Here is a 15,187-nt window from a genome sequence, read left to right as displayed (position 1 = left end):
CAATCAGGTATTTTTTTTTCAAACTTCTTGGTGGGTTTATTGTATAGCCTCTTAACCCCCTCCCCCCACCCCACCTCCTTTTGCCCCCTCCAACCCCACGCCAGTGCTGTGGTGTAAACAAACAAAAAACTTTTCTTCTCTCTGTTAGGTCCTAGCTCACGCTTACTTTCTAACACCAGCTGTGGCAGGATATACATTTTTGACATGTTACAATCACAAAATAGGAAAAAAAAATGTTACCTTTGTTTTCTGGTCATTTTATTATTCAAATTGTGTTGGTCCCAGGCTCTAGTTTTGCTTGTCTTCTGTTAACCCGCAGGTTCTCCTGCCCTTTTGACATTTTCTTCTTTCTCTGTACCTTCCCTTTCACTACCATATCTAACATTCAAAATATACTCATTCAACTCATCCTGGAACATAGGCTCTGCTAGAGTAGGGCTGGCCAATTTCATACTAGAGTTTGAAGAATAACTACAGTAAACACATCTGAGATGCATTTGCATACCATGGAAGCAGTGCATTCAAACTGGATATCCAGAAAACCCAAGCAAATTGCATTTCTCCAGGACCAGAGTTGCCTACCTTTAACCTAGAACTTTTTCTTCGCAACAGCAAAATGTTGCAGAACAACAACAATAGAGACAAACTTTAAATCAAGGTTTTTTTTTATCAAATGAAAGTTACAAAGTTGGAGAAAAATGATATGAGCTGCAGTGTACAAAGAAATACTTAAGCTGTAAGCATAATTTTGGTTATAAGTTTGGTCCACCAAAAGGCAGGTGTGTCCTGAGTTGAAATCAGTCATTGAACACAGATCTTATAGTTGGCAAAATGAAATGATGTTTGATTAAATGTGCTAGTTTCCAAAAGGGAGCAAATTCAGTATGTATAGGAAATGCTCTCTCAACAGAACAGTTAAGCTTTTTCTCAATCACATTGGCTTCCAATTCTCTATGGCAGTAGTGTCAGTACATTCCTTGCAGTCACATGGAAATACTTTTATTTACAAAATGTAATGAAAGTTTTACTGTTCACTGATATTTTACTATTTATGGAAAGGACTAATGAGCACTGGTGTTTTAAAAACTACTCAAACGCTGGTTTATCATGTACATTACATTAGGGATTTCTATTCCGCCATTACCTTGCGGTTCAAGGCGACTTACAAAAGATTTATAAAATGGGGTTACAATGGGAGAACAATTGAATTACTAGAGTAGTAAAGAGTAGATCTTTTGACATTTCTCCGGTTGTTAAGATTAAGGCGGCTTACAAAAGAATTATAGAAGGGGGTTACAATGGAAGCAAAATTGTCCTTACTAGGGTAGTAAAGAGTAGATCGTTTGTCAATTTTAGCGTTATTAAGAATATGTGAAGTTAGGGCTGTTTCAGGAATTTCTTGAAAAGTATAGTTTTTATTTCTTTTCTGAATGTCTTGTAGTCTGGGGTGGTCATCAGAAGGTTGGAGATCTGGTTGTCCAGTCTTGCTGCTTGAGTGGCCAGGAGGCCGTCATGTAGTTTTGATCGTTTTACATCTTTGATCGGAGGGGGTATGACTGGGGAACAGGGCAGTTAAGACAGCAACATCTAGTCACAGCAAAATTTTAAAAATAGAGTAAAATGAGGAAATTATTTTATGTTAAATCCAATTTCTCTTAAAATTGTCTCAGTTTTAAGAGAAATTGGATCGTCCCAGCCACTGGGTCAAAGTGATACTTATAGAAATTTACATTGATGGCTTTACTGGAGTCCCCTATCCAAAGATTGTTTTTGTAATAGCTAAGTTATAGAGGGAGAAGGGAAGGGCCTCTGGTGGTCATGAGGGCCACCATTACTGTTAATTTGGACCATACTATCATTTATTACAGGAGAAAGGCCCGGTGCAGATTTCTACCAGCGTGGAAGCAAAGCAAACAGAGAAATATGAGACAGTTCAGGGTTGCTATTGTCCTCACCTGCTTGTCATACCCTTAAACATGACTACAATGATTTTTGGAAATGGGAAACAATCAATGTATTTAAGCGTTAACCTTACCTATTTTGATTTTGCATTAGGGCCTTAGCATTGGCTATCTGAACAGGCCTATAACCTGGAGTCAGAAGATAGCAGCAATGGTCAAAGCTATCAAATGTGAGGTTTTGGTTTTATGTCATGCCTTCTCAGAAGCAAGTCAAAGATTACATTCAATTACAGTTGGTAATTTCCACAACCTACATTATGTTACATTCACTCTGGAGTCTGTAAGCTAGGTGTTCAATCTGTATCCACTTAGCCGCTCTTAGCTGTACCCTTCTCCTCCACTGCCAATTCCAGACTTCGTTCCTTTCATCCAGCTGCCCCCTATGCCTGGAAAAAATTACCCGAGTTTGTCCATCAAGCCCCTTCCCCTTGTTTAAAAGCAGACTGAAAACTCACTTTTTTGTTATAGCCCTCCAACCCAGCCTGCTGATTAACCGTTCCCTTACTGTATCCATGACATCCTGTTTGTCTGTCTTGGCTGTTTAGATTGTAAACTCTTTCGATCAGGGACTGTTTCCTTTTTCTTTGTGACTCTGTACTAGAGAGCTGCACGGGAACGGGGACGACGGGAATCCCGCGGGCATCCCGCGGGTTCCCCCTTTGGGTCACGGGGATCCCGTGGGGACGCCCCTAGGGTCGCGGGGATCCCGTGGGGACGCCCCCTAGGGTCGCGGGGATCCCGTGGGGAAGCCTCCGAGGGTCGCGGGGTTCCTGCGGGGCTGGATGTACTCAGTCGCGCGGCTCTTCTCCCTACCTTCTCTGCTTGCAGCACAGAGCCGAACGGAAGTCTTCCCGACGTCAGCGCTGACGTCGGAGGGGAGGGAGGGCTTAAACAAAGCCCTCCCTCCTTCCGACGTCAGCGCTGACGTCGGGAAGACTTCCGTTTGGCTCTGTGCTGCAGGCAGTGCAGGTAAGGAGGAGAGTAGCCTCGCGGTTCGAGTGGCTACCAAGGGAGGGGGCGGTCCGCCCCGCCACACCCCGGTTGCAGCACAGCCGGCCAGGTCCCCTTACTTTTGTGGCACTTCCCCGACCGACCGACAACAGCCCCGGTCCGACAATCCTCCCTGCCCTGTAGCCGCGAATCTAAATTATCTTCTTACAGCAGCTGTAATAAGGTAATTTAGATTCGCAGTTAAGGGCAGGGAGGTTTGTCGGACCGGGGCTGTTGTCAGTCGGTCGGGGAAGTGCCACAAAAGTAAGGGGACCTGGCCGGCTGTGCTGCACCCGGGGCGGTAGAGAAGGAGTGGGGAGAAGGACGCTGAAAGGCCATGGGGAAGACGGGAGGGGGGAGGAAGGACTCTGAAAGCACTTGAAGACAGAGGAGGGAGAAGGACGCTGAAAGCACATGGGGAATACAAAGGGGTGGAGAAGGACGCTGAAAGGCCATGGGGAAGACAGAGAGGGAGAAGGACGCTGAAAGGACATGGGGAAGCAGAGGGGGGAGAAGGACGCTGACAGGACATGGGGAAGATGGGGGGAGAAGGACGCTGAAAGGAAATGGGGAAGAGAGAGTAGGGAGAAGACGCTGGCAGGGAAGAAGACAGATGCCAGACTATGGGGGGAGCGGAGAGAAGAAGATGGGTGCCAGACCAATTTGGAAGGGGGAAGAAAGGGAGAGGCACAGTAACAGAGCAAATGGAAGATGCAGAAGGAAGAGAGACAGTGGATGGAAGGAATTGAATGAGAACATGAGGAAAGCAGAAACCAGGCAACAAAGGTAGGAAAAGAATTATATTTCTTTTTTTTTTTTTTTTGCTTCAGGATAAAGTAGTATATTAGTTGTGTTGATAAAAATTTATAAACATTAGAGGCTCTGGTAGAAACCCATTTGCAAAGTATGTATTTTTCCCAATTAATATTTTCAAATTAATAAAGTCTTTTTGCTTATTTGTAAATGGGTTTCTACCAGAGCCTTTAATTCAGTAGCATAATTAAATGAAATAACTATTTCTGAAGTTTATAGGGACGGGCGGGGACGGAGGGGATGCCTCGCAGGGACGGGTGGGGACGGAGGGGATTCCTCACGGGGACGGGTGGGGACGGAGGGATTCCTCACGGGGACGGGTGGGATTCCTCACGGGGACGGGTGGGACTTTGGCGGGGACGGGTGGGATTTCTGTCCCCGCGCAACTCTCTACTCTGTACAGCACTGCGTATGTCTGGTAGCACTATAGAAATAATTAGTAGTAGTACCCACAAACTAGGTCTTGCAGAAAGCCATACACATTATTTTCGGCTCCTCCCATATAGCAGAGGAACAGAGAGCCCCCCCCTACAGTTTTTTCTTGCTGCAAGCAAACTGTGCAGAAGTGGTTTTGATCCGCTCTGCTTATTTTTTCTTCTTTTCGATGTTAGTTCGCTCTTTTCAGTGGCTTTGGTGCCTTGAGACCCCTTATTCAGTGGCTCTCTACCTAGGAAAGAAAGCAGTTCCTGCAAAGCTGGACGGCAACTTTACAGGGCAAGCTTCAGGTGGGCCTGATGAGCTTGGGGTCCATTCCCCTGAGAGCAAGCTTGCCTTTCGAACTATTGTGACAGATTGCCGGTGGAGGAACATCCATGTACCGCAGGAGGAGGCAGCAGCTTTAGGCTTCACCCCCTCTAGGTCTTCTAGGACTAGGGAACCGATATGGGTCCAGGAATTGGGCAGACAATACCTCCTGGTACCTGTGTTTGGCAACGGCACAAAGTGTAAATGCACCAAATCCAAGGACCCCTTGCAAGCCTCATCAGGGGTCAGCTTCAGTCCGTGTGTGGTTTTCCCCCAAAATTTATCCAGCTCGTGTGGAGAGCATATCTTGCAGACATGGCGCAAGCCTCCAGGCCAGTGCCTTCTTTGATGGAGGCCACTGCTCATGTCCCCCAGTGCCCAGGTTCCTGCAAACCCAGACTGCCTCTTTTGTCACCAGACACTGCTGCCACCCTTGATGGCACCGATTCCATTTGTGGAAAAGTTAAGCCGGATGCCTCAGGGAGCCCTAATCCAAGTGATGACCCCTTTATTTGCCCGCTGTTTGTTGGTCTCGGTCCACCATTTAATTTCTGTTCTATCCAGATCTCACTGTTCTAGTCACAGAACAGTGGGAGACGCCACAGAGTCTTTCAAACCGACTAAAGCTAGGTCTAAGCTTTGTCTTATGGCGCTGGAATTTCAACAGCTCTTTGACCAGGCAAAAGTGGACTCGGCCGTGGCTTAGGTCACCAAGTGCACAACCCTCCCTAGTGAAGGAGTGATGCTTAAAGATTCTCAGATCACAGGGTGAACATATTATTAAAACTATTTACCACATCATCCACTACTGAGTTTGAAATTAAACTATGCATTGTATGAAAAACATGGTGTCTTTGTTTTAAATTTATTTTTAGATCTCCACCCCCTCCCCCCCAACCTAAGAGCTCTTTATTCAGCCTGCTCACCTTTTTGATGGCCGATTGCCAAGCTTCCTGGGATGCCTGAAGTCCCATCCCCATCCTTCCATGCTGTATTGAATGCCATGCCTACTTCTAGATGGACAGCTTTGAGTAGTGTTTTGAAAACACTCACCCTTTTTTTTTAAATTTCAGATTACAGTCAAACCTCGGTTTGCGAGTAACCCGGTTTGCGAGTGTTTTGCAAGACGAGCAAAACATTCTCACAAAACTTGTCTCGCAAACCGAGTGTTGACTCGATTTGCGAGCACCCCCTTCCCCCCGAGAACCGGCATCGCTCCACCCCCTCCCTCCCCCCAACGCTCAAACCGGCACCCTCTGCTCGAACAACTTGAAACTTAGCCCCCGTCTGGCACCGGCACGCAGCCCACAGGACGTGCCGGTGCCGCTTGAAGAACTTCCTGCCTCTGCCGGGCCTTGAGCATGCATCTGCACATGCTCAAGGCCTTCTCATTCTCCCTCTCGCCAAATGTATCAAGCGAGTTTCCATTATTTCCTATGGGGAAACTCACTTTGATATACGAGTATGCTTCTGGAACGAATTATGCTCGTAAACCAAGGTTCCACTGTACTTTCAAATGCCAGCCCACTGACTCTTCCTGTTCTTGGCTCTCACATTAAGTGTGTTTTGGGCTACATCTACCCAAGGAAGAATGTTCAGTTTAAGAGTAAAGGTACTTCTGTGCGAAAGAATAGAATCAGAGGGTAATCATAGCCAAACAGGTAAGCAAGGCATTGGCAAAAGCCAGAAGGCTGCTTGAGTGCACAGGATGCAGAATGACCAGTAGGAAAGAGGCAGGGATAGTGCCTCTAAATTTCTGGTGAATGTGTGCACTTTGAGACCACACCTTCAAAAGAATTTAAACAGAATGGAATGGATCTAGAGGGCAGCTACTAAAATAGGCAGTGGTTATATGACATACAGACATTTAAATACTTCCATGGTATAAATGCACAGGAGGCAGACCTCTTCCAAAGGAAAGGGGGGTCGGGGGTCATAGAACAAAGGCTAAATGGAGTAAAATAACTACAGAGGATCTTTGAGGAAGATGAAGGGATGGTAGAGCTTAGGGGTTGGTGTAGATGGACTATAAGGACTTTTCTGCTGTTATTTTGTCTGGTTTTAAGTTCTACTTTAAAACTTGAGAGATTACAATTTTGTCATGTCTGTCTCAGAAACTAGAAGCTCCATGGAGCAGGAGCTGTATCTAATACAGCAGATGTGCTGGGGGTTGGGGGAAATTGGAAGATAAATTTTGTTATAATATGTCCGAGTATATCTGATTGTGCGTGTTTACATTGTAATCCACTTAGGTACTAAGCGGAGAAGAAATTGGTAAAAAAAAAAAAAAAAGTTTTAAATACAGCACTATTTGAGAATGGTACGGGGACAAATTTTTCTCTGTCCCGGCAGGAACTCAATTTCCCCAACCCATCCCAGCGAGTTCTTTTCCTGTCCCTGCCCCATTCCTGCAAGCTCTGTCCTCAGCTGCACAAGCCTCAAACACTTGAAAATCATAAGTATTTGAGATTTGTGTGGTTAAGGCAGAGTTTACAGGAATGGGACGGGGAAAAATTTGTCCCCAAGTCATTCTCTACTATTTATGCCTAGTAGAAGTTTTGAATTGTTAAATGGTAGCAGTAGTAGTATTAGTATACCCTTTTGCTCTCCAGATTAGCTGCCAAAACAAGTGCTCAATCTAACTGCTCACCGTCAGATTCTAAACGGTTTCTGTGGCGCTTAGCACGCTGAAAGTCTTGAATATTTTAACCTGCCCAATCCAGTTAAGTTCATTATGTTACATTGCACTGCTAATTTTTAAAATACCAGAATGCTTGAATTCCAGTCCTAATAAGTAGAACCTCTAAAATAATTTCAAAATTAACAGCTCAAAACCTGTAAACACAAATGTCTTCAAACGAAGCTGATTTTGCACAGCCCAGTCGCCATAGTAAAAACTTTGCAAAACACGTGATTTCCTGAGTCACACAGCTCACAATTCAACCCAAAGCTTTTACACTGGTTATGATAAAAGCTTGGGCATACCTGACTTCACTTTATTTTGCCCATCAAGTTTGGGAAAAATTGAAATCCCAAATTCAGGTAGCCCACTAATGATTTCCTCGTCTCTATTCCCTTTGACCCAGAGGTAGTCAATTCTGCTTTTCAAGGGCTACAAACAGATCTAGTAGTCAAGATAGGCAAATTCACCTTTTCAGTTCAATTACATGGAAACATATGGCACTAGTAAGACAATCAGTGACATTCACAGAAGGATATCGTACCCCTCTCACCTTTGCCCAATCCCCTTTTTCTTCTATCTCAAATGGGGTCATGCCACGCACATAACCGTTTCCTATAGTAGCATGAATACAGCCTTAAAGATCTGACTAGGTGGTCTCTGGCTTCGATTCCTTCTTGCCACCAGGAGGCTCCTTCCATCTAGGCTGCCAATCCTGCATTCACCGCAGTGGGGTATACAAAAGCTGTGGCACAACTCTGCACCTCACAAGTCATCATATATAGATACCCAATTACTATGAATGCTCTAAAAAATCAGACCTGTTTGCAGCTCTGGAAGACAGAAACCATCCTCGTTCTTGCTTGTGCAAAGAATTAGCAGACCTGTTTTGAAAAGGTCCACAGCTCAATAGAAATATTAACTTTTCACAGTCTGAGCTTCAAATTGTTTTGATTTCCTGAGCAGATCTAGTCTGAGACATACTCTGTCGATGATTCTTCACTAGCTGCAGCCTTTTGCCACACAATGTGAACTGTGACCATGCAAGAAGCTGGATTAATGCACATGTGATGGGAATAAAGACGAGAAGATAGAAGCATCCCTGACGCAGAATAGCCTCCCACGCTATGCTGGACTCTGTCTCTGGATGTGCGCTGACAACATTATTAATTGGGTCCCGCTGAAAAATGTCATACCCTGGAGACAAAAAGCAAAGCATCAGCAAGTTTTTCCAACATCAACTATAACACCACAGAAATCATGAAAACTAAAACTTTTACATATGGTATTTTTCCATTTTATCCAGGACAAGCCGAGGGAAAATAAGCTGGATAGCAAAATTTTAATAGTTCAACAGGAATCCCCTTTAAAAGATTTCCTATTTTTGTTGAACAACAAACAAGAAAAAGCAAAAGTGTCCCACAGTTGGCAATGGAAGTCCAAAACAAATGATCTTGATGTGATGTTTATTAAAAACAGGAAGAGCAAAAACAATCTCCACTTCACTGAGTGCCTGACGATGGTAGGGATAAAAATGCAGACAGGTTTTCTTTCATGTTCATGTTCTAGTTTCAAGTTTCATTAATTTTAATATACCATCTGCGTGCACCTGGCCGGTTTACAATGCTAAAAATGAAAGGTTAAAATAAATTTTGTAGCGGAGGAATATTTGAACATTAAATAGACAAATTACAAATATGAACATGAGTTTGAGGGGAAAGGGGGAGGGGAAAGTAATTAATTAAAGGGAAGGGGGGGAGGATAAAACACCAGGAATGGGCAAGGTTTTAATCTTAGGTTTATTTTAACCTCCTTAATCGATCGCATGCACACCAACCCAAACCATGTTGGGTCCACTCTCTACCATTGTCAGTCACTCTGTGGAGATTATTAAAAACAATAAGAGCAAAAACAAACATCACGTCTAGATCATTAAACCCCACAGTGTCCTGCCTCTTTTGTTCTCTTATTTTTGTTGAATGAAGTATATCAAGCATTCAAATACAAATAACCATGGAGGGGCATAATCAATATGTGTCCAAGTTTGACGTTGGACATGGAGCGATTGATGACCAATGTCAGCAAGGGAAAAATAACCATTTTCAAAAGATGATCCGATAGACGTCCAACCATCATTTGTTTTCAAAAATCATCTTATCTGGACGTTCTGGCCGCTGGCGTCTAATTTCATACCCTATTTTTGAGCAAAATGGCATCCAAGTCCAAAGCGCCTAGAACAAGGCCACTTGGATGTCAGAGGGGCCAGTAATGTAATGTACTTACCACCCAGACATGGCATATGAAAGGACACTGCTGTGGACTTCACAAAAAGAATGCCATATGTACATCTCACCACAATCCCCTTATAGGTTGTGGTAAGCCCCCCAAAACCCATTATACTCACCTCTCTACCATCCCAACAGCCCTTATAGCTGCAGGTAGCACCTACACTGCAGTAAAGTAGGGCTCTGGGGGGTTCTGGAGGCCTCAAACATTTCACCATGAATGTAGTGGTTAGAGTGGCTTCTGGGACTTGCTACTCCTCTCTATGGTTCACTAGCCTTCTCACCTGGCTACCTAAGGTCTACTAGGCTTTCCCAAACCCGATCCTGCTGTTCTGGAGACAAATCTGTACTTTATTTATTCTGATCTTTGTGGGGGTGTCAGGGGGGGTCAGTGAACATGAGGGGATTGTGTGTGGGTCTTTACTTTGTCTCTGCAGTGGTTATCTGGTCACTTTGGATACCTTTTTGGCACTGATACCTGTTTCCTCCAGGATGTCTAATAAAACATTTGATAATCGCTGCAGGATGTCTAAGTTGGCCCACAGCCCGCACAAATACTGTCCTGACCACTTTTCCGGCTACGCCCCTTTCAGCTCTGGGTGCACAGTGGCACTCAGAGGCATAAGAAGTCCTGCTGAGACTGTTTACCTTTCACACCTTCCAACCCAGGACAGTGAAGCAGAACAGATGGGATAGAGCCAATTGGGTTCCTGTCCTCCCTGTGTGGCATCCCCAGTTAGTCTAAGGAGCAGGAATCAGCTCCTGGAGAGTGAAATCAGCTCTGCTGCACAACCACTAAGCCAGCCCTAGGTTCCATCCCTAGACACCAATCTTTCCACAGAAGACAGACTCTTGTGTTATTTACCTGTATAAACACACAAGAGCCAGGTGCCAATCAGGGGAGCAAATGTTTGGCCTGGTTTGGTGACCAAGGCAACCATTCCAAATAATAGTGCCGATGCTGCCTGCTTCCTATGGTTCAACACAAAATCTTCATCCACCAGGTCTGTGATGACAAGGTTCAGCAGTTTACATGTCCCTTCTGTGAATACCCTATTACTAAGAAAGAGAAAACCCGTTAAAATTAAACTCACAGCAGCAGAACTCCATTTGACCTGAGCAATCACCTAATGAATAAAGGCAAGCCTTCACATCAGACAGTAATCCTGTTTAGAAATCTGACACAAGGAGAATGGTAATTTGCATTAGGTCTTAAAAGAAACTGAAAAGTATAGTTTCAAGTTTAAATTTCAAGTTTATTATAAAATTTGATTAATTGCCTATTCCAAATTCTAAGTGATGAACAAATCAATAAAATTACAAAGTTAGGGGAAACAAACATAACTAACAAAAAGACTAAATCTACGAAACATAATCAAAGCTAGCTTTACAAACATAATAAAACATAAGGAAAGAACAGGAAAGAAATTCAATCTGATTAATAAAAAGAAAAACATTTAAGGTCAAAAACAGTAGGTAGGGGAAGGAGAAAAGCTCTCAAAAAAAATAAAAATACAATGAAACTCCTTAAGCAATTCATTTAGTCATTGAATGCATCTTTAAAAAGAAAGCCCTTGAGTTTGCTCTTAAATTTTGGAACTGTGCAGTTAATCTCCGGGTCCCGAGTTGGTAATAAACAGATATCAAACATACAGTGATGCTCGGTACTTGCGATCTCTGTGAATACTACCTTCCCCTTGCTGGAAAAGGATGCCCCGATGTTTGGACATCGTTTCTGGCAGTAATTGCTCTGAAGAAAACACTTTTCTAATATAGAATTTACCTTCCTGCTTTAGAGGTGCCACTTTCAGGAAGTTCAGTTTTAGCACATTCCAAATCTTTTCAACTTACATCCAGTGCACGAATTGGAAACAAAGCTAAGAATCTTTCACCTCTGCGGCCTATTGTGCTCATTTTCAAAGCACTTCCATCTGCTAAAAACATCCAGATCCCATCTGACCAACTGGACAAAAAAACACTGCAATCAATCTAAAATGCATGGATTGATGTTAGATGAGCACAGCAGACGGGATGATGAATTTTTTTTTTTTTTTTTATCATTACATCTCAGTTCTACCAACCTTCCAATAGCAGAAAAAGTTTTTAAAGATATATACCTGGCTATAAAGATGCATAGCAGGTAAGTCTGGTCAGGGCCAGCAAGAAGCATCACCAGGCTGAAAGCCAGTTTCAGGAAAAACAACCCTCGGACAACAGAATAAACACCATATTTTTGGCACAGCGATAAGAAATAAAGGTTATTCAGATGAGGGGCTATGTAGGAAATACCTGAAAAGAGAAGAAATAAACATTTTCTCAAGTCTTTGGTTTTTTTTGGTCCATGCAAGTAGCTTTGCTCCCAAACTATAACAAGAGCTGTGAGCATTCATCTGCATTTACGTCAGAGCTTTCCTCCACTTTCATCATTCTCACTTCGTCGTCCTTGTTCAATCCACCATTCTCTCTAGACTGGATTATTGCAACTCCATCTATTTAAGCCTAACTTAAAAAAAACTCCATAGACTTCAGCTAATCCAGAACGCTGCGGCCAAGCTTATTTTCGCTAAAGGCAACTTCGACCACGTCTCCCCACTCCTTTCCAAACTTCACTGGCTCCCAGTTCACTCCAGAGTCCTCTTTAAATGTGCCTGTTTAGCTTTCAAGATCCTATATGGCATCCTCCCTCCCGTTATCCCACTCTTCTGGAACTCCTCTAACCCTAATTCCACTAGATCCTCCCAAAAACTGAAACTATCATTCCCCTCTGCAAAAAGTATATCCCGCGTAGGAAAACTAAGAACATCCCTCCCCTTTAGAACCACAGAACTCTGGAACAACCTCACATCCCCGCTCAGAATTTCAAGCTCCCTCCAATCCTTCCGCAAACACCTGAAAACTTGGCTCTTTTCAAAAATCTAACACCTCCCGCTCTTTGGTACCCTGTCCCTCTTTATCTTCCTAGCTCCTTTCCTATAACCCTTCATTGTAGCTCCTTTTCAACCTAACCCTGTAAACCGTGCCGAGCTCTACGCTTGTGGAGATGGCGCGGTATACAAACCTAAGGTTTGGTTTAGTTTATTATCCTTGTTGCTGCAGTAACAGGACTCATCTAGGAGGTCACAGACCATGAAGCCATTTGTAACCCAATATGTGTAGAGCCCAAGTCTACCCACTTGATTTCATGTTACTCGAGACTCTCTCCCCCCGCATCCCCAACCCCAACAAGTAGAAGCCAGGTTAAGGAAGGATTTGAACATGGGTTTGCTACATGACACAGTGTGAGCTGCTTTCTAATTAAGTCAGCTCCAAGTGTCATCGGTTCCACTCGGCATCTATAATGGTAAAGTCGTTTGCTAGGGGCAAATAATCACTGCATTTGTGACAAATACTAATGAATAAGCTGCAGTGTACATGTGGTCATCATTTTGATTTGACCTGGACATGTGCTTTTAGAGAGGACCACAAGGGCTGAGATGTCAGCAGAGCAGTAAAAGGGAAACAGACATGGATCAGCTGCACTTATTTATTTAAAATGCCAACCATACGTACTTTTAAAATGTTGCTATGCAAATAAGTGGCAGTGCTAAATATACATATACCCCCCCTAATTCTAGAAAGCTGAACATCCAAATTTGTGACTAGTGCACAAAACTGCATGCACAAGTTACACAATAAGATCCGTTGCATGCGTAACAATTGAATAATGAGCTGATAATTGGGGTTAATAATTGGCTCTCACTGGCCTTAATTGGCACCAATTAGCAGTTACCTGCACACATAAGAATTCTATAAGTTGTGCGCTCAAATTCCAGCGCTTGCAACTTCAAGAGGGTCCTGGGCAAGGAAGGGACGGTCTGGAGGCATGTCATGCAGAGTGACATGCACAGGTCATAGAATACTAGCATGTACGCATGAAACTGCTTACATTTAGGTATGAACAAAAAAAAACTCCAAAAAGAACACTGCCAGAGGAACTTGCAAAAGAAACAACCTAAAAGCAGTAAAGTCAATAGGTTCTGAGGGTGGTATCTTGGACAAAAACGTGTGAGCAGGGTAAAACACCCTCAACTAACATGCCCCTAAACCCAAAATAATGACAATGAAACGGGATATCCTCAGTGTGATGGATTAGCGAGGGGAGGAGAACCTCCAGCGCTTAACACACTAAGGCAGAGGCGGGAAGCCCCTACCTGCACACCATCACTGGATATCTCACGTGTACTTAACACAATTAGTGGATAATAGTGCACGCTTTTGATATCTTCAGCATTTCAACTTTAATGGGTTCCTGATGAAGGGACACCTTGTCACCGAAACCGGGCTTGGTTGAACCCAGCCTGAAGAACAAGCTCTTGAATTCGTTTTGGACGTTTTGTCATCGGAAGGATATCATCCATTCGTCAATTCAAGCTAAGTTTAATTTTTTTCTGGAGTTGGCTGGGGGGTTCTTAGAGTGGTATCTTGGCCCTCATTTTTTGTGTGATTCATTTATTATTCACCGTATTATTATTCATTATTTACTCCACTATTATCCACTAATTGTGTTAAGTACACGTGAGATATCCAGTGATGGTGTGCAGGTAGGGGCTTCCCGCCTCTGCCTTAATGTGTTAAGTGCTGGAGGTTCTCCTCCCCTCACTAATCCGTCACACTGAGGATATCCCGTTTCATTGTCATTATTTTGGGTTTAGGTGCATGTTAGTTGAGGGTGTTTTACCCTGCTCACACATTTTTGTCCAAGATACCACCCTCAGAACCTATTGACTTTACTGCTTTTTGGTTGTTACATTTAGGCATGAGCATTTGTACAAGCTATTGAGCTCACACCTAAAGTTAGGAGAGTAAATGTGGACTAGAGAATGACACGGTGGCAAAATTCATCACCGTCCCCGTCCCCACAGATAACTGCGGGAAATAATCCCATGCCATTTTCTAGTGTCTATTTCAATCTCAGTCCTTCTACACCAGTATTCTTCACAGCAGAGCTTGAGGTTCAGTGGTTGTGGCCATTCGTACTCTGATTCTTCCCTCTCTCCTTAAAGAATGACATGAAGATGGTTTCCCGCGGTTATCCGTGGGGGACGGGAACGGTGATGAATTCTGTCACCCTGTCATTCTCTAATGTGGACTTTACACTAGTATTCTACACCAGTTGTACCTGTCACCTCGGCGCCTAACTTGAGACGGTCTATAGAGGATTACCCCCATAATGTGAATTTAATTAGTTGCCCTTAAACAAATGAAAACGCCTCAGTTGAGAGTCTTATGGTACGAGTCATTTTCCGAAAAGAAGTCGAACTCTCATCCCACTCTTCCACCTCTACCAAACCACGAGTAAAGTCACGATGAGCAATTACTGTTTACGCCACCACCTCTCCTTACCTAAAAGGAAGGAACCCGTGGAGAGGGAAATTCTGTTTGATAGCAGATGCTCCAGGAAGAGGGGAAAGAAATTGCTGTTAAAGTGGCAGTGAAAAACCTGGCGGGGAAAAAGTATTTTAGCATTTAACAATTTTATTGATGACTATACACAACAATTGACAATAAAACATTCTCAGAGAAATACAACTGTACATAAGAACATAAGAATAGCTTTACTGGGTCAGACCAATGGTCCATCAAGCCCAGTAACCCGTTCTCACGGTGGCCGATCCAGGTCCCTGGACAAAACCCAAAGAGTAGCAACATTCTACACAGAATCTCAAAGTATAGCA

General features: G+C 43.6%; 1 protein-coding gene across 1 annotated transcript in view; it reads right to left on the bottom strand.

The window, feature by feature from the left end:
* Window positions 1-6,925: 6,925 nt before the first annotated feature.
* MFSD13A (major facilitator superfamily domain containing 13A) overlaps window positions 6,926-15,187 on the bottom strand; it is a 39,551-nt gene continuing 31,289 nt past the window's right edge. Inside the window, exons 5-8 of the mRNA XM_033943809.1 lie at window positions 14,856-14,952; window positions 11,591-11,762; window positions 10,339-10,532; window positions 6,926-8,385 (exon numbers count right to left, since the gene is read on the bottom strand). Of these exons, the coding sequence (XP_033799700.1) occupies window positions 8,129-8,385; window positions 10,339-10,532; window positions 11,591-11,762; window positions 14,856-14,952 (720 nt within the window). The 3' untranslated portion in view covers window positions 6,926-8,128. The remainder of the gene's footprint in view (window positions 8,386-10,338; window positions 10,533-11,590; window positions 11,763-14,855; window positions 14,953-15,187) is intronic.

This window comes from Geotrypetes seraphini, chromosome 4, assembly GCF_902459505.1.
Source record: "Geotrypetes seraphini chromosome 4, aGeoSer1.1, whole genome shotgun sequence".
Lineage (NCBI taxonomy): Eukaryota > Metazoa > Chordata > Amphibia > Gymnophiona > Dermophiidae > Geotrypetes > Geotrypetes seraphini.
This window is presented reverse-complemented; position numbering and strand designations above follow the sequence as displayed.